A 19,959-nucleotide genomic window follows, 5' to 3' on the forward strand; every position below is an offset into this window, starting at 1 on the left:
CTTTATCGTCTCTGTAACGTATTAATTTTAATATCTTCGTAATTGTAATACAATGTTTTGTTTTATATTTCTTTATGTATTAATTACAATACGTGAAGAAGAAATAAATACAAAGTATTTGGTTTTTTTTGCATTGTATGAATAAAAAAACACTAATGAAACAAATGTCTTCTACTCTTTTTAAAGTAATGGAGAAATCAATTAACCACCAACTCTTAAACTACCTAGAAACCTTTCGTCTGATCAACGATCGCCAGTATGGATTCAGTCAGCCCCTACCACCCATGTAGGTAACTAATTCCAGTAATTTATAACTCGCTGGCTAAAATAAAACTTCCTGCAATCCAGTCTAAACATCTCCCCCCGTAACTTGAAATTATGGCTCCTCATTCATTTTGTTTATGCCTCTCAGTGCCTTAAACAAGTCTCCTCTAAGGTGCCTAATTTCCAAGTTCTGCAACCCACATATTTGAAGTCTTTCCTCATATGGACGCCCTTTCGCAGATCTCGCCAGGCGAGTTACCCGTCTTTGGACCCATTTGTAGCTGCGACGAACTTGAAGGAACAGGCCTTCGTTGCTGAATAGCTGTCTAGCAAATCCCACACACTCTCAATAGGATTGAGAGCAGGTGAATTTAGAGTCCAGGGAATATGGTGGAAATCCGTGTCATGTATTCCGAACCATTCTTGCACGAATCTACCACGATGCGCTGATGCATTTTTATCCATAAGGTGGCTATCACTTCGAAATAAAAGTGTACAGTTGATCTGATACAAAATTCGTGTATTCCTTGGATGACATTTGATCTTTCACCAGTATCAACGAACTCAGTCCGTGCCAACAAAAATTCCCCATACCATGATACCACATGATGCTTGGGTTGTCTTGCCAAGGTAAGCAGGGTCCATCGCTTCGTGGGGTTCTCCGCGCTGTCTGCCTACCATCAGTGCAAAACAAAGTGTATCGTGATTCGTTTGACCACACGCCTTTCTTCCGTTGTTCCACTCTTCAGTTATGACGTTCTCGACAATTATGACGTTCAGCAATTGTCTGATTTTCTCTGAAACAAGTAGACTCTGTACAGGCAGGCGACTGCCAACACCCAATTTCTTCAATTTCCTCCCCATGGTACAGGTTGAAATAGGGAATTTCTGGGCTTGGTTGAATTCGGATGTTATTTGCTGTGCGATGGTTGTCCTATTTTCCCATATAGTCCTTCTTAGTATATGACGGCTTCGCTCTTCAAGTATTGTTTTTCTGCCACATTTACACTTTTAAGATGTGGAAGAAACATTTCCTTTCCAATCATTAAAAACCTTTCAGATGAATGCTTTCGAGAAACCAGTTTTGTCTTTCGTTTCTTGAATCGTGGCTTCTTCTAAATGTGCACCCATGATAAGACCTTTTTCATAGTCTGATAGACCACGCGTTTTCCACATTCTGGCTTCAGATTACTCAGTCGAACAGCCTGTGCAGTGTTTATACCCAAGAGAAAACACATAATCCCCACCATGTCACAGATTTCTTTGCATCTATTCGCATTTCTTCTGTCTGTGACTGTTTTAATACAAAGGTCCCTATTTTTTTTTTTTTTGCCAGTGTGTGTGTATGTATATACTATAATACACAACGCGTCTGGTGTGTCACTGCCCACGCTATTTTTGCTAACAAGAACTGCCTAAAACCAGGGGTGGGAATCTTTGTTCATCTGCATGATCAGCCTCGTGAGTAGCACATGGGATATAATCATCGATCTCCCACACGGGCGGAATCCCCTCAACGATGCGAAAAAATTTTATGGACTTTTCTTTAAAACGTGGTTTAATTAGTAAGTCTAAGGAAGGAAGGGGTTGCATGGTTTTTTCTCCCGGAAAATCTAGTTTTTCGTCCAGTAAATACACAAAACTATGTTGACTAAACTGATGCCTCATAGCCTTAGTTGTCTTTGTGCATAACACACCTGTTTATAATAACTGATATACATTTGTAAAATCGAAAATATATATTCTGCTGTACAGGAACACCCTGCATATAAAATTATATTTAATAAAAGAAAATTATATTTAATAAATAGCTATAAAAATAATGCATAAAAAAGTTAAAGGTTAGTTAACCTCGCGATTAACGCGGGACACCTATAAATCTTTTTGCTCTTTGTTTTTCTTTTATCTAAAAAGGAATAGAACTGAAGCATTACCTCCTACTGTATTCTTGTAGGTTGTTTACAAAGTATTTGGAGCTACACTGTCTCTCAGCTGACTTATCATGTGGCCTTTAGACCACACATCGACAACCCACCTCGTCTTAACCTCACGTTATCTGAGAAACCTCATTTGATCTTAATCAAATAAGATCAAATACCATTGGATACCATTGGATTAAGCACAAAATGAACTTTGACCACATATTCACGTTAAGTTAACTGTGAACATTTCCTATTTCTGAAATTTGTTCGCATAATTTAAATCTTTTTTGGGAATTACTTAATCAACATTTTCTTTCACACAAGTGTGCATTCTTCCAGCTGAGACTGACACGCGAACTGTCATGTGATTAAACATTTGCCTAGAGTACAACGATGCCCCCTAGCTTGTCCTATATTTATTTTTTTTTCTTTCAAACAGGAACACAAACTTCAAATAAAGAATTAACGTGTTCAGATGGTAGGAACGCTTTCAGCTGTAGGCCGTATTATTAAGGGTGCTATTAAGGAGGGGTTACAATTCGCAAGGTCAACCAGATATAATTAACCCCTCTTTTCTTACGTTGCTAAATCATTTGCTTTAATGCTTTGTTGATAGAGCTTTCAGGAGTCTTGTCATTAAGTAAAAAGAAGAATATAAGTATTCTGAGTACCACGGAAAGCATTGGTTGTCTTCAGTGCATAACATATCATCAAAGTTAATAGTTTTCTACGTATTGGTGACGTCATCATAATCTTTAACAAAAACCAACGAATCTGTAAATTCGGTTATAGAATGGAAGAAAATATGCTTGGTTTAGAAGCAAGTGGAATTCCGCCAATTGTGTGGACTCCCACATCAACGGATACATGTTTAGACAAGTTCAAGAAGAAAGTTAATGAAGAATACACGTTGTCTTTAGGTAAATATTTTTGTGAGTACGTTTAATGGTGTATTTAATTAAAATTATTGTGTTAGTGCTTTGTTAGAGTTCATAAATCTATAAACATGAGTGTTGGAATATTGGTGGTAGCGGTCTCGATTATTGCTCACATTACCACAGAGTTGGTTCAAATGCTGTACTTTTCCCAACGAATTTTTATAGCTTCTGAGATGTGAATTTGTTTTCTTGTTCTTTACTGAAAGAATACATTATCCATTGCTGGATTTCTAAATATATCGATAGTTATTATAATTAATATACTATGGTCAGATTTTTAAATATTTGATATGTTGAATCTGTATCTACACTCCATATACTAAAAATATTGTTCTATACTAAAAATGAAATAATAAGTCAAATAAATTTTATATACATCCACTTTCTTCCACGATTTCAACCCGATTCTGAAATTGAGGACAATGGATGAGTGTTTGTTATCATTTGTAGCATTAAATACTAATCTAGATAATTTCTGCGCGTCTGTACCAGACAAATCAAGTCTGAAAGGCAAAAGCAATGATCCAAGTAATTTACTGGTTAGAATTACATAAACTATAGATACTGGGTCATAATGTCCTTGCATATCTCCTTGCCCATCTTTAAGCTTTTGCTGTTAAGAAAAAGAGAAGTAATTGATAAAATCTAGTTGTCTGTAATGACCCCTCTTATACCACTTGAATATTAAGATAGTTTATTTAGCTAAACACTAATCCCTATATATTAAAGTAATATTTCAGGAGCCTTGCTGGAATCTTGAGGATGGGTTCCGGCAATGCTCCTGAAACCTTGTCGGAATTTTTATGGGTCTTTCTCACAACGTGGTTGAGTTAGGTCGTCTTATGCGAAAGTAGCATGGTTTTTCCTCCCGGAAACCGGGGGTTTTTGTCTAGCAAACAGAAAATCGACCATAGAACACACGCAATTTATACACAGTATATACGACACAACATGGCCTTTTTTGCTGATACTCCTAAAACCCTACAACAAAAAAGTGATCAGTTCTGTTGAACTGTTGAGGTAATTCTGTTGAACGTGTCATCTTGCATGTCCACTTTTGCAATTACTGTAGTCTTCACTCTTCACGTCATCGTCCGTGGAAACGCTGTTTTCGGACCATTATTTAAGGATATGATAATGATATCGAGAAAGATCCTAACTATATTGTATATGATTTTGAGTCCCACCCATGAAATTTGTTCCGCATATCCACAAATATCCTGGCTGTGTCTTCGGGATATTGCCATTCTTCCCTGGCCAGAAATTTCATTCGACTACCTCCAATAAAACACATATGAAACGAACACCATCTTCTATGCCTCAGCCAACTCAAATCAGCTTCTGCTACATGTATTTGGGCTCATAAAGCTGGCCATAATGCTTGTAGGGCCGCCTTTTTCCGTAATATAGCCCGTACACGCCAGGGACTGCACAAGTTGTTGCAGGATGTACTATGCATGCTTTGCACAATGGATCCAGCAAAATGCTCCAACATTATCAGGTCGTAGCATCGAGTGCCCTTTTCAAGTAGGCCCCAAACATGCTCAGTTGGGTTGAGATCGAGTGAGGCATGGGTTGATGGAGAAGTCATTTTCACAGTCCTGAAACCAGTTAGCAATGCGGGCATTGTGGCAAGGCACGTCATGTCTTCTTGATAGACGCCAGAGTTATCTGAATACACTGTCATACTGAAAGTGTGTACTTGGTCGGCGCCCAAATAAAGGAAAGCGTCCGCATAAATCTGTTGAATAATGGTGAGCAAAGGATCCAGGGCATACCACGAAAACAATTCGCCCAAATCAAACACAACCCGCTCCATCCTGCCGAACATTAACAGTGCATCCAGGTTCCATGAGAATACGCCCATCAGCATGATAAAGATGGGAATGGGATTCATGGGATTCAACAGATATCCACATGTCGAAGGTCCACTGTTGATGCTGACGTGGCAATGAAAGGTGCAGTTTCTTGCGTCTTTCATTGTCCATGGGTAGGTACCCGTGACGGCCATCGACCTCCATATGTGTACGAGTTAATGTCCGGCGCATAGTCCATGTGGATGTTGGCCTTGCTATTCGTACATTGTACTGAGTGGTTAGTTGGACCACTGTACTGAGTCAGTGCTGTGGTACGAGACGAGACACTCGACGCTCGCCACGGGAGTTGACTACACATGATTGTCCCACGTGTGACCTTTGGCTGATTGTCCGACTTCTGTCCAGCCAGTCACGGTCTGCACAATCATTCCACTTTCGAAATCGGAAAAATCTCGACTCCAATCCATTCATCCTCGGTGACACTCAAAGACGTTCGCAAACATCACTGACTGGTCTGTAATCTTTGCGAACTACAGTCTTCTATCAGCCATTCCCGACTTCGAGCCTTCACCTGAGTCACAGGCTAGTCTATTACTACACAAGCGGTGTTGTTGATGCAGTCAAGTTAGTATTTTTACATGTACAAGGTTTGAATAAGAATAAATTTTTATAAGCTCTTTATTTGAGGTTTTTAAGTATCAATCACACCAACTCTGCCACTTCTCCAAATAGACCCTCTTTATCTAAAATCTTCTGTCATTTTTCTGCCAATACCGAATGTCATTTTAAACAAAACTTAGCACAACAGAATTTCAAATTTCTGCCAACTCCATTAATATTAAAAATGATCCTTTCCTCGTCTGCAGTTGATTACTGGGATCTTCATAAATGGTCAGCAGAAAATTATCCGGATTTCTGGGAGTCTGTTTGGAAATTCACTGGAGTAATCTTTTCGCAGCCATATCAACAGGTATGTCAAGATATTTCTCATGCTAATATTTACGACATAGTATATATTGTGTATATACAAAGTAAATCAAATGTAGGTTCAAAAATTTTAAAGTTTACAAATGTTTATCACCAAGGTCAACACTTGCTGACAGTGACAAAAATAAAGAGTTGAAGTCGCAGTTTTCACAGCTCACTTGCTATTTATTGCTGAGATAGCCACGTGCAGCGCCTCTGTAATATAAACAGAAATAGAGACGTGCTCGGGAAAAATTTCTTAGGTTATACAAAAGTGCACCAAGCAGACATTAGATCTCCTCAAGCCATAACAAGCCAACTGTTATGGCTTGAGGTTGTTGGTAACAAGCCATCCCAGCAGGCAGCAAGGTCCCAAGGAAGTCATTCTATGAGGGCACGTTTATGAAGATAACAGAAAATGAAGGACTATTGAAAGTTTTGATTTTAGGACCAAACTATGTTCCATGCCACAGACAAGGCGAAAATAATAAAATAGAGTGTAGGGAAGTGAAAAAACCTAACATGGTTTTTGTAGCACATCCGAGAGAGTCCCAAATTTTGTGCTGCAAGGTGCAGAAATGTGTAAGGTCGACTTGTTTACCGGTCTTGCATACGAACCATGCTGGAGAATTATCTGATCTCGTAAATTACTCAGGATGGCCTAGCTTGTTTTGGATCTCCATTCTCCAAGTCGATGGATAGGGTGCAACGTCCAATTCTGTGGCCAGCTCTCTCACTGGGACTCACATCATTGGACTTCTTTTTGTAGGATTACTTTAAGACCAGATATACAACAACCACTCTCATTGCCAACTGATGTGAACGACTTGGAAAGGAGGATCATTGGGAACTGACACTCTTACATCAGTCATGTTACAGCGCGTCTGACAAGAGGTTGATTCCACTGGATGTGTGCCACACAACTGCTGGAAATCATATAAAAATATTGTAGCACTTTCTTCCACTGCAACTTTGGGTTTGTACTAATTTTCCCCCAGTACAATGTTTCTTCTCTGAAAACACAATAAAAAGTTAAAACGGTATCAAATCTGTGAAACCACCTTTGACTTACCCTGTATACAGATTAGTGGTTTGCAACCTTTCTACCACCATAGACATCATTTATTATTTTAACTCCACGCACTTGTTTTCTTAAGATTCCTTCTATCATTATTAAGTTACCGTTATTGATAAGTGAAAATAAATTCGTTTTCCGATTTTTCACCATCGAAGCCCCAACTTTCATCGAATAACGATAATTAAAAGAAAAGGAAACAGGCCATTTACCTTTGAAAATAGCTCCTGGATCCTCAAGAGTTCCACTCAAAAAAAGGTTGGGAACCACTGATAATGACCAGTACAAGTTCTGAGAGTATTTCATAATGATAAGTCCGTAAGACTGTGGGATTCAATCGAAAAATTCCTAATCCAACATTCTGCAATATTCATTATTTATTAGGTGGTGGACAAAGAAACTGCATTCGAAGATATTCCAGAGTGGTTTCACGGAGCCCGATTGAACCTCGCCGAAAATCTACTTCGATATAATGACGATCGAATTGCTTTTTATGCGGGAGGTAAAAGTAATTTGCAAAATATATAGTTTAGATATTCTAGTATTTGGCAGCTCCTTAATTAAGGAAGTATTCTTACTTCAAAATTCGTCGTATTTTCTTTAGGGGAAATAAAACCCAAGTTTGAGAGGGTCACATACGCCCAAATCCATGTCAAAGTTGCTCTGTTTGCTGCAGCCATGAAGAAATCTGGGGTCCAAAAAGGGGATCTTGTCGCTGGTGAGTTTTAACCCTGGTTTTAAAATCTTGACAATTTTTTTTAATTGTTATTCCTTTCTGCCAATTGAACAGACAATGTGGCGGATGCGCACAAACGAAATGTTCTCGGTTGGCGCATAAAAGTTGTTGCTTTTTGCTCGTTTTTTTTTTTAATATAAATCATGACTTATTAATTTGTAAACGCTCCAAATTTAATGCACTGGGTACATTAATTAACTTATTTATTATAGGCTACATACCTAACATCCCAGAAGCAGCCTATGCAATGTTAGCAGCCATTAGCATTGGTGCAGTGTGGAGTTCGGTGTCCATAGAATTTGGCGTGACTGTAAGTTATTTATTTTGTTCCCTAATTCTTCCTTAACGATTAACTATTAAAATTATAACGGAATATTACTTAATGCACGGATTGAGACTTAATTGAACATAATTATGAGTTTCTGAACATTTTAGTTCTATTAAAACACCTTATTCGTCTTTTCCAGGGAGTAGAGCAGAGACTTCGCATAATCAATCCCAAAATCCTCTTTACAGTGGATTGTTCTGTAAATACAGGAAAGTATGATGACTTTCTGCCAAGGTTAAATGTTCTTGCAACTGGTAAGAACATGTTCTCAGCTTCTACCTCAATAACCACTAATACTGCAGATGCACTTTTTTTGTTTTAACTAGTAAATGAACTTTTTATTTTACTCGAATCACGCTTTACAGGCTGCTGACAATGAAGGAGTGTAACTGAACTTCTAAGGCAGTCCTTGTAATTCCATATACAATTTAAAATGTTCAACCCTTCACCTATTTGCTAATAGGATGCATCTGATAATTCTTGTAATATTCTTTCAGTCTAGATAGTAGAGGATAATCATTTTAAACGAGAAACCATGAAAATGCGAATAACTTTGAGTAAAAGAGTACTAGAGACATGCAATTTACAAGTAAGATTCTTTATTCTGTTCATGCGCAGTGCAATCAGTGACTGAAAGATTTTTATGGAAAATTGGAAGCAATCAGACAAAATAGAGATTTTTAATTATTGTAAATTTTGTCACTAGCAGTATTTTACTTGAAGTTATTCGCATTTTCATGGGTTACATTTAAAATAATCACGTTTTATTTTATATTTGTTATGATATTTCAATTTTTGAAAATATTATTAATTGCAGTAGGAGCATTTCTTATAAACAGCGCTTTTCAAAATGAATTCAATTTCAGATTTGTCAAGTTTAGAGAAGGTGATTATAGTCCCTTACAATGAATGTTCAATAGAGAGAGACATTTCTCATATTCCTAACAGGTAATGAACAATTTTTAAACTTAATTTTTATGCTTTGTAATAAAATTTCGTCAGTTCAGAATACCCTAATGGAAAACATGAAAAACAAAAAAAAAGGATAAATTCAAATGGGATGTTTAGCCCGTGCCATAAATCGGCACTGTCCTCCCTTCCACCCTTACTATCTCGTTTTCGGTAAAGTCGAAGGTACATTACAGAGAAATGTCACTTGATGAGCAGAAGGTCATGTGATGTCTCAACAGTCTCATAATAACTGCAACTGTCTATGACTGAAACTTTATTAAGATAAAATTTCTTGTAAAAAATAAATAAAATGCGCTGACTGTAAAGTTAAAAATGATAAAATGATAGGTAAAATTAAGATAGATGAAATTAAAATATGCGAAATTAAAAGCGATAAAAACAACCCTAGATTTTAAAGGCCATCGCCTCCTTTATCAATGGTAAAGTCAGACTCAGTGCCTCCACCACACTGGCAACTTTTTTCAGTGTTAGACACCACACTGTCCATAGTAGAACGTCAAGAAACCCAATCATCTGCTAGGCAGTGAGAATTTATATTTGTGTCCTGGTTCTAGTCTCACATACAAGGGAGAACAGACTTTCCACGTTAATTTTACCCAATCCCTTCAGTGCCTTATACACATCAATCAGATCTCTCTCTTCAGATATCTGGACGTCAAAATTTTCAATCTACAGCTTCTCAACCGCTCTTCTTATATGCACAGCTTTGCACTCATCACCAATATGGTTGCCCTTCTCTGGACCCTATCCAGAAGTTCAATGTTTTTTTAGGTGCAGTCTACAGACCTGAATACAGATTCCAGATGCAGTCTAGCCATCGCCTTGCAAAGCAGAATAATGACGTCCTTCTCCCTAACAGCAAAGGTCCTATAAATGATGGACAAAATACCATCCTAACTCCTTTTTTTAACAATATATGGACAATTTTCATGTTAGTTCGAACAGTAACACTAGTCGTTTTCGTCTTGAAACAATTTTTTTTCTCTTCTACCCTAGCTCCTATGTCACTACAGAATTTCTGTTCCCATTATACACAACGTTATGTTTAGAAGCATAAGACTTGCTATTTCTCGGACCATAGATGCAATCGATCCACATTTTTTGGAGCAACATGGCCTGACTAGAATTATTAACCACCTTCAAATCATCGACGACCTGATAGCTTTCAAAGGGATACTTTCGCGATCATTTACGAAAATGTGAAATTGGAGGAGGCCCAGCGCTGATCCCCGAAGGACTCGCTTATGGCACTGATCCACCCTGACCATTTATGACAACCCTCTGTCTCTTATCTTCTACCTACGATTCAGCGTCGCAACTAAAGATTTACTGAAGTCTACATATACATAATATCAAAATTGTTACCTGCATCCAACTGTTTGCTGACAACATCATAGATATTTACCACATTAGTCAGGCATGCATGACTTCCCTTAACGAATCCATGCTGGGTTCTATTCAATACCAAAGCATGGATATACCACCCTTGTCGAGATAGTCCCTAATAGCGGCCTTAACCATAGATTCCATTACCTTCCTACTACAGAAGTCAAACTGACTGACCTATAACTTATCCCCTCTTTAGCATCACCTTTGTGGATTGGGGAGATATTAGCACTTCTCCAGTCTAAGGGAATCTTCTCAGAATCCAATGATGCTCTAAATAGCAATTCCAATTATTCAATTCAATTATATACCATCTTCCTCTGGAGCCTTTCCTGCCTTTAATCTCAGTAGCTTTTCTAACAATCGCTTGTCTTAAATCACTATATCTCTTATTTTACAGCGGTATAATCTCCATATATCCTCCATCTTCTCCAGAGTTTCCAGCTTGTTTTAGACTGTAAATATCAATGGGTAGTGTCTGTTCAACTCATCTTCCATTTCTGCTGGGCTTTCTATGGATCTTTCACTGGAACCAATTAAGGGGACCTATTGGATACATTCTCTTCTCTCTCGTATTCACATATGTGAAGAATTCCTTGTCCTCTTTCTTAGTTCACTCTTTGCTAGTGCTTTCTGACAATCAGCTTTAGCCCGTCTTATCCAATCATGGCTTTGTTACACATTCTCTTATAACTTTCATACAAATTGGAATCACGTGACTGTTTGTAACTGTCGCACGCAAGTTTATTTTGTTCAGTAAAACTCTTAACCTCATCTGTCTATTTTGACATTTTACGTTTATGGAATTTACTTCTAGTATGAATACATTTGTGGATAGATTTGAGGATAAATCCCGTGAACATTTACCATAGCATATTTGGATCTGACACCATACAGTAATCACTCCAGTTAACGGAGCCCAAGAAGTCTATCATTCGACTGTAGTCTCTCTCTCTCTTGAAATTGAATCCCTTTAACTACATAGGTGTCTTCAGATACAATCCATTTTATGGTATTGTGGTAACTGCCTGCTATTGGCTTTCCCACTTCAAGTTTTTGATACAGTTAGGCCCCTTAGTGAGAACCTGAGCTATTAGCGCTCCTTTTACTCTTTCGGACATGCAGGGATAAGTAAGAGAATCTATAAGAGGTAGAGTCTATAGAATTATCTGGGCTGGCAATGATTATTGCGACAGACCACGACACTGAACTGAGTAACTGAGTTAAAAAGAATTATAAATCAAAATGAAAATTCTTAAAAATTCTCTGAACACTGAGAATTAATATTTGCAGCGATCTTTTCTCAAACATTTCTCGCATAGTGTATTCGTTCATTAGTAATCTTCAAGTTTTTCCTTTTCAAATCTAGCTGCTTTTTATCAGAGTTCCTGGACTGTGGAATGGAGCCAGATGGCAGCGTCCCTCAACTACAGTTTGAGCAGCTTCCGTTCAATCATCCTGCTTTCGTATTTTTCACCTCTGGAACAACTGGTCATCCCAAGGCCATAGTTCATTCTGCAGGAGTATGTACAGTATATTTATTGTCAATATACGCTATTAACTCTTCAAACTTTGTATTTTCTTACTTGCATTTTTTATTTATTTTCATTGTTATGTACGTGGAATGTTTCAAAACTCACCTGAACGTTTTAAGATTCAAAACCAACTTATTTTTAAGATAATTAAAGGTGTAGGTCATTTAATTTAAAACTTTTTCTGTTAAAGACAAAACTCGTTGCGCTTTTGACATGAATACTTCAAAATGTTCAATTACAAGACACTGCAACATCCGAAACATGAAGTTTATTTCCTTCACGTTCCAGATTCACCATTCTACAACAGAAACGTGGTGAAAATTAAAATTGCGACATTGTAGATAAGGAGAGAAATCAGAGTGCGTTTTGATTTGAAGAAACTAAGTGTACTACTTAAATTTAGCACATATTGTGTAAGGATCCTCCCACCAAATAAGCTTGATCCATGCTTGAGTGACACAAATTTTGTATTGCGACCTTCTGTGTTTGAGTCACGCGAAGAAGAATGGTAGACCAAGCGTTAATAAGGAAAACGCCTTAACTGTAGGGAATTTGTCCATAGTGTGCACATATCAATTTATCACGGTAGTGCAGACCTTGACATGACACATACAGCGGTAGACAACCATACTCTTAATGTATCCTTTCAGCGATGAGTGCACCTTCTGCGTGGGTGGGAATGTTAATAAATAAGATAAAAGGTCGGGGGCTCTTAGACCTCAGACATGGCCGAGGTTGTCAGTGCCCAGTTTATTGCTACACAATACACCACAAGGTTGCAGGGAGAAACCATTGTAGACGATACGATGGACAAACAGCGTAACCTCACGATCTTTGATTGTGAAATGTTTCTGGGTACCCGGAGGACCGATGCCAGTATTTTGGCATACAGGCCAAAATACAACAAACTGTGGCCAAAAACTAGTAGTTGATATCCGGACAGAGGGATGGATTACCAGTGTTATATATAAACCAACAGATGTGCAGTAGGAGGGAAATAACAACCCAGTTCTTTCAAGGATACAGCTCCAGACATCCATGCATACAACGTGCAATGTTTCCGCACATCTTTGTTCTCTGCACACCATAGACTGGAAAATCCAACGACTCCCGCTTCTAATTGCATCATTCTGATGGCGGGATGAAGGTATGAAGACAAACAGTAAGGCCATGGACCCGTGTATTATCTAAATGTTAGTGGGGAAAACCAAAGGTCTGCTGCATTTTTTTTTGAGAGTCAAGGCAGAAAGGATCCCATGCGATATTTGGTGGGTGGACATAATAAAGTGGGCACTGAAGATTTCTTTGTGACTTTTGAAACTTGAAAATAGCTTTTATTTCTATGCATGATGAAATATTTCTCAATATTTGTTATATTCTATTTTAGGGGGTCCTTTTAATGCATTCAAAAGAAAGACTCATTCAGTCAAATACTACTCGAGATGCTACTTTTGTACTATTTACAACAGTAAGTCTTTTTCTGGATTCAGTTCACTCTCCAATCGCTAAAATATCCATTCGCTAAAATATCCATTAACAGCTGATTGTTATATCCTAGGTGGGATGGGTGTCGTGGATGTACCAGGTTACAACCCTTATCGCAGGAGCGAGTACCCTCTTCTTCGATGGAAGTCCATTCGCCTCACACGCTGCAAAAGTTTTCGACATAATCGATGAAATTGGGGGCACCGACTTACTGATATATCCTTGGTTCCTTGATAAACTAGAAAGTGAAGGAATAAAACCAAGTAAGATCAAATAACACCAAATTTTAGAATTGAATCGAAATCTTCCATGAATATACAGATATCTTTTAAATACAACTAATGAAGGTATATGTTGCTAATTGGTCTTGGTCTTCTGTGAGAAAATTTTATTTTTTTACTGACTCTTCCAACTTCAGGGGAAACCCACAGTCTCTCCACGCTAAAGAAAATTTTCTCAGGAGCATCTTGCGTGAAACCAAACAACTGGAGTTACGTTTATCGAGATGTCAAACCTGACGTTTACTTTGTTTCTATAATGGGTAGGTAGAAGACTCTTCGATGACGATAATAACAATAGACCATTCTTCTTCTTCTTCAAATAAGAAACAAAATGTTTCTGATTTCAGGATGCACCGATGCTATTGGCTGCTACTGTTTTGCAAACACCATCCTTCCTGTCCACTTTGGAGAAATCCAGTCTCCTGATCTTGGAATAGATATGCAATGTTTTAATGATTCTGGTAAGTTGGACATTATGGTTTGTGATTCTATAATTAAAAACTAGCTAACCATAAAGTGCAGACCAGCAATATTCTAGTATTACATTAAGTCCGATATTATTTAAAAATAATTCTTCATAATGCAGTTCCTTCATAATGCAGTTCGATGGACTTAACTCAAACTGTTCTCTCTGGAGTGAAAGGTTACTGCAATTTGCTTTTTTTAAGCTCAGAGAAAAGAGTTAAAACATAATTCAGATGCAATTTAGAATAAGGCGCCAGATTCGCTAGCTTAACTCATAAAGAGAGAGAGAGAGAGAAATAAAGGTGTAGACGAGTATATAAAGTAAATGTAAAGATAATTGCTGAATTCTTTTCTTCTGTTTATACTGTAGAAGAGAGAAATGCCCGAAGGAAGGCAAACCTTGTCCATTAGTCTTAACAATGCGGAAGGAATGAATGTCATTGAATTTTTTGCTTAATGCAATTGGACTCAATCCAGTTGATACAACCTGACCTTGGGAATCATAAATTCACTTAAAATGTATCATTTGTGTACATGCACACTCGTAGTGGTATGAGTATACCACTAGGAGTGTGCGCATATGTGAATTATTATTTTTACGTGGCCGTCCGTCCGCATGTAATAACTGGACTTCTGGTAGACGGATTTTCATGAAATTTTATATTATGCTTTTTCAGAGAGATTTTTGGAGCATCCCAAATTTTACTAGACTCGGGAAAATAGAAATTGGGCAGCTATTATTTCCTTCCTCGTGCATATTACATAGACTATCCATATACCCGTATATTGTAGCTGATGCTCTGGATATTGTTTGCTGCTGATCTGAACAATGACTGGGCAATGGTGGTGGATGCGCAGAAACGTTCTCCCTTCTCGCATATGAAGTAGCTGTCTTTTAATGAGCTCATTTTTTGTTATCAGTTTATTAAATACATAAATAATTACTTATTAATTAGTTCTTATTATATTAATCACAGTAGAAACATGTATCTTTTAAAATATCGGCGGAAATAAGTAAAGTACATTACAAAAATGTTGTAACGTTGCATACTACGATCTGAGACACGCGTTGCTATTTGTTTATTTTATTAAATCATTGAAGATCCATGAAGTACATGTTGCATTTCAGTTTTTATGTGCAATGAAGTAAAAAAAAAATCCTTTCATATATTATTATTTAATTACTTAGTAATTAATTGGTAACAAGATAATTACTTATTTACTTTTTCGCTTCTATTAATCACAGAAAATTTTTTAAAAATATATCTAATTTAAGAAAAAAATCGAATGCGCGCCTGAAATATAATATACTGCGTATTAACTACCTTATTTGCATACTTCTCATCATGTCTGCACTTTATATTATCCTAAATATTGCGTGTGATTGGTTTTATAAAGTAATTTTTATCTATCAAGATTGCTTCAAAGATTGTGGTCATCAATCTCCCGTTTAGGTAAATCTGTGATGGGTGAAAAGGGAGAACTTGTGATCGTTACTCCATTTCCCTCGATGCCCCTAAACTTCTGGAATGAGCCGAACAAAGATAAATACAAAGAAACATACTTCAGCCACTTCCCTGGTTTGTATTTTCTTTTTTGTACTCCTTTTGTTTAAAATATGTACAGCGAAATAACAGATTTAATACACTGCCCTACCATAAATATCCGGACACAGGTACAGCAGTGATAGGAATGGGCGTTCCTCAACATGCTGCCATATTGTTGGTAACAAATCTTTGTCCAGGACGTCTAGACTGACTTCAGCATTCATGGTTTTGTCCAAAACAACCAACTTCATTGTCGGGACGATACAGTCCGGCAAGTAGCTTTCTGTAGAATCCACCACGCCCAGGAACGAACCCCAGACCATGTACCGTTTCCATTAGTCTACAGTCAAAGATGGCGAGCCTTATCAAGTTAGACTTCGTCTGGCATTAGTGAGGATGATTGCCGGCTTGTGGACAGCTGCACAACTAATAGTAAGCCATTCACAATCGTACTACTGTCTCCTCGAGAGCTTATAAGCATATTCATAATTTTATCTGACACGTGATGCTTGGTAAGACGTGACCAGATGTCAATTTAGAGGTTCGGATAGCAATGGTAGGGCAGTATATGCAATGGTTGTTTGAAAAAGACTAATCACAAATTGAAAATAATAAATAAAAGTCTTCCTAACATTTATACTTTACTGGTGTATAGGAATGGTCTTTATCAAAGAGCTCACAAATGCAGAGTAGTCTACTGCGCATCATACATCTCTAGGTGCCCATATTTGGAGTAGCAGTAGTTCAAAGATGCGTATAACTGGTTTTTTTTTTTTTGCAATATAGAAGCTTCTTTCTTACAGGAAATCTACTGAGACTATTGAGTTTCTCTACAGCGCAGCTTGATCTTGACCGAAACCATTCGAGGATAGAAAGAGTAAATAACAAAGGTTGATGGTCCAGGAATTCAAGTATCTGCAGTAATCAATCAAACTCACAACACCATTGCTGTTGCAGTGCATGAAAATCAGCGTATGACTCTGGCAGACCTAGCTGATATCGCGAATATCTGGGCAATATTCATACCATAGCATACAACCATTGAACATAGAGTCATGTCTGTGTGCGAGCATTAGTCCTCCAAGATTGCCTACGTCATAACAAAAAATATTCCATTAAGGGTCTGTTTGTGGATGAAGAAAATGGTTGCTTTTCTTCGTTCCCAAAGAGGGGATTATTGATTATGCCATTATTATCCGGAGAAAAACAGCTGAGTTCCATGTGAAAATCTCTCTAAAATCAAAGAAACAAAGATGCTGCTACATCTGCTGGAAAAATCAAACGCGTTGGACTTCTTTTTGAAGAAAAAAATAAATCTAAAACTGTCTAAATAACCTTTAGGACACTTCAACCTCTTGATACTTAGTAATCCAACACTAAGTATTCGTGGAACTTAATCAAACAAATAGTAACGATAGAGTTGCCAAGGGAAACCAGACAGCTAATAGATTTTTAGATGTTGTTATTGGGTTTAGCGACTGAGGCCATATTGCTATACTGTCTGTAAATTGCGTGTATTCTGTGGTCGATTTTCTGTTAACTGGATGAAAAACCCACGTTTCCGGGAGTAAAAACCATTCTACACTCAGCTGACACTGACTAACTCAGCCACGTTGTGAAAAAGACCCATAAAAATTCCTCACGTCATCGACAGTACTCGAATTTAGGCCTTTTCCACCCGGTGTGGGGAGGACGGTGATTCTACCAACTGTGCTACCCACATTGTGGTCTAATTCAGTTACCATCCAATTATCATTTGTGCATATTGCAAAAATTTATCTATAAACCACATTAGGACCATGGTCTTTACATCCAGGTCTTTAAAAAGATTTTATTATTTTTAGGTGTTTGGCATCAAGGAGATCTTTTAATGATTAATCCGTTGACGCGTGGAATCATCATGTTTGGTCGCAGGTAAGATATGGGAGTACCTTAACTTTTTCAATTCATTTTGCTGTAATTTCAAAATATGTTAATATTTTTTTTTATTGTGGATGGCCTGCTAGCACACTCTTTAAATTAAACCAAGATTTGTTGCTTCCTAGAATACACAATAGATTTGATTTTATTCGCTGAATCATTAGATTATAAAATCAAATCTATGGAATTAAACATTTAAGAATGTTTGTGAATTAATTTATTTTTCTGTTTATTTAGTGACGGTGTTTTGAATCCAGGTGGCAGAAGGTTTGGAAGCGTGGAAATATATCATATTGGTAAGTATTCCTCCTTTGGATCTCGTTACAATATTTACAAGAGTCGAAGAACATAATTATTCAATTAATTTTTTGCACAGTGCCATGCCATTTCGTTAATATGCAAATATACTAATTAATATCATTTACGTTTCAAAAATTATGGAATTCACTTGAAGCCCAATCATAGATACTCATGGTCCAAAAAAAATTAGAAATCCTTTTTCAATTATCTAGTAGGGACACCTTTTCCTCGAATTACCACCTTTACAAATAGTGGTTGTTGGGTTTTAGGAGCATCAGCGACTCAGGCCAATTGCTCCAAGTTTCGGGAGAAAACACCACGTTCCCTTCGCCTGAGTCCGACTAACTCAGCCACTTGTAAAATAGACCATAAATATTCCACCAGTCATCCACTTGATTCGAACTCAGGTGTTTTTCACTTGGTGTGGGGAGGACAGCGATCCTACCAACTGTGCTACCAATGAGGACCACGTAGTGGCATGGATTCCACTATGTATCTGAGGGATTCCATCAGGATATTTGTCAGCTGCCGTACAATGGTCAGTAGAGAACTGAAAGCTGAACTGCCCTTCCTAACGTATCCCCATACATTCTCAATTAGAAGAATTGTAATAATTCGAATTCCTGTAGACGGATTTTCATGAAATTTTATATTTTGCTCTTTCAGAAAGATTTCTGGAGCCATCCCCTATATATTGTTGCTGATGCTCTGATTGGAAGAATGAATGGGCAACGGGGTAGATGCGCAGAAATGAAATATTCTCGTTTCGCGCATATTAAGTGGATGTTTTTTTAATGAGCTCTTTTTTGTTATCAGTTTATTAAATACATAAATCATTAATTGTGACTTATTAATTATTGCTTATTATATTAATCACAGTATAAACATGAAATACGTATCTATCTTTCAACTGATATTAAAATTGCGGAGGAAATAAGTAAAGTGCATTACAAAAATATTAGCTGCATACTACAATCCAAGACACGCATTTCTATTTGTTTTTTTTTTTTTAAATCACAGAAGATCCATGAAGTACGTGTTGCATTATAGTTTTTTGTAAAAAATGCTACTTACAAGGTTTCTAATTTTTTGGCTAGTGAGTGTATCAAAACGTACGTAAAATATTGTTTTTAGAATAATTTATTACTATATTATGGTATTCTTATTTTATATTATGATGATATTAAATATTTATATAAATACATATGATTGTTCACTTCATTAACACATTCAGGTGTATGTAGAGTACTCTTCAGCACTCTGATAATGAGAATTTTTAACTGTTCTTAAAACGTAAGTGATATCAATATCAGTTTAGTGGCTAAAATTCTTTATTATTGTGCATGCACTTTAAGATCTTACATTACATCTCGTATACTCTTATTTTATTTTCAGTCGAAAGATTCAAGGGAGTAGAGGATAGTGTTTGTGTTTCGCAATACAGCAAAAATGGGGACGAAAGGGTTATTCTCTTTTTAAAGATGGCTGCAGGCAATATATTCCACGAAGATTTGGTAAATAATATAAGAAATGAAATCGAAACTGAACTAACTAAAAAACATTCCCCTGCGATTATTTTACAGATCAAGGATATTCCTGTAAGTATTTGAAGGTCTTCTTCGTATCAAAATCTCATAAATATTATACTCTCATTAAAATTAATTAAAAGAATATTTATTTCACATCATATTGTGTGATAGATAAATCATGAATCGATTCTTCGACCTGTTGAAATATTCTGTTTTGTTTTCGTTATTTTTCAGTATACAGTGACTGGAAAAAAGATTGAAATAGCAGTGAAAAAGGCCATAGCAGGAGAAAGAAATATCAGTAGAACTGCAATCAATAATCCAGAAGCACTTGATTTGTATTATGACATTCCCGAATTACAGGGATATTAACAGATTTTTCATCCCATTCTCAAAGCTATTAAATAACTTTGTAATAAAACTAAATATGAATTTTTATTATCACAGATGTATCTGAGACGATGGAATATTAGTGATCGATGTCATATTTTAT

General features: G+C 36.9%; 1 protein-coding gene across 1 annotated transcript; it reads left to right on the forward strand.

Moving 5' to 3' along the window:
* Positions 1-2,979: 2,979 nt before the first annotated feature.
* LOC150090194 (acetoacetyl-CoA synthetase-like) lies at positions 2,980-19,838 on the forward strand. The gene is made up of 17 exons (XM_090390196.1): positions 2,980-3,106; positions 5,808-5,911; positions 7,367-7,484; positions 7,587-7,700; positions 7,931-8,028; positions 8,186-8,300; positions 8,913-8,994; positions 11,774-11,927; positions 13,327-13,407; positions 13,498-13,687; positions 13,843-13,965; positions 14,053-14,166; positions 15,625-15,750; positions 17,562-17,631; positions 17,875-17,933; positions 19,333-19,535; positions 19,701-19,838. Exons 1-17 carry the CDS (start codon positions 2,980-2,982, stop codon positions 19,836-19,838), a joined length of 2,016 nt encoding a protein of 671 aa, XP_090246322.1.
* Positions 19,839-19,959: the final 121 nt, after the last annotated feature.

The sequence above is a fragment of the Mastigoproctus giganteus genome, chromosome 2, assembly GCF_048544385.1.
Source record: "Mastigoproctus giganteus isolate SK-2022 chromosome 2, ASM4854438v1, whole genome shotgun sequence".
Classification (NCBI taxonomy): Eukaryota; Metazoa; Arthropoda; class Arachnida; order Uropygi; family Thelyphonidae; genus Mastigoproctus; species Mastigoproctus giganteus.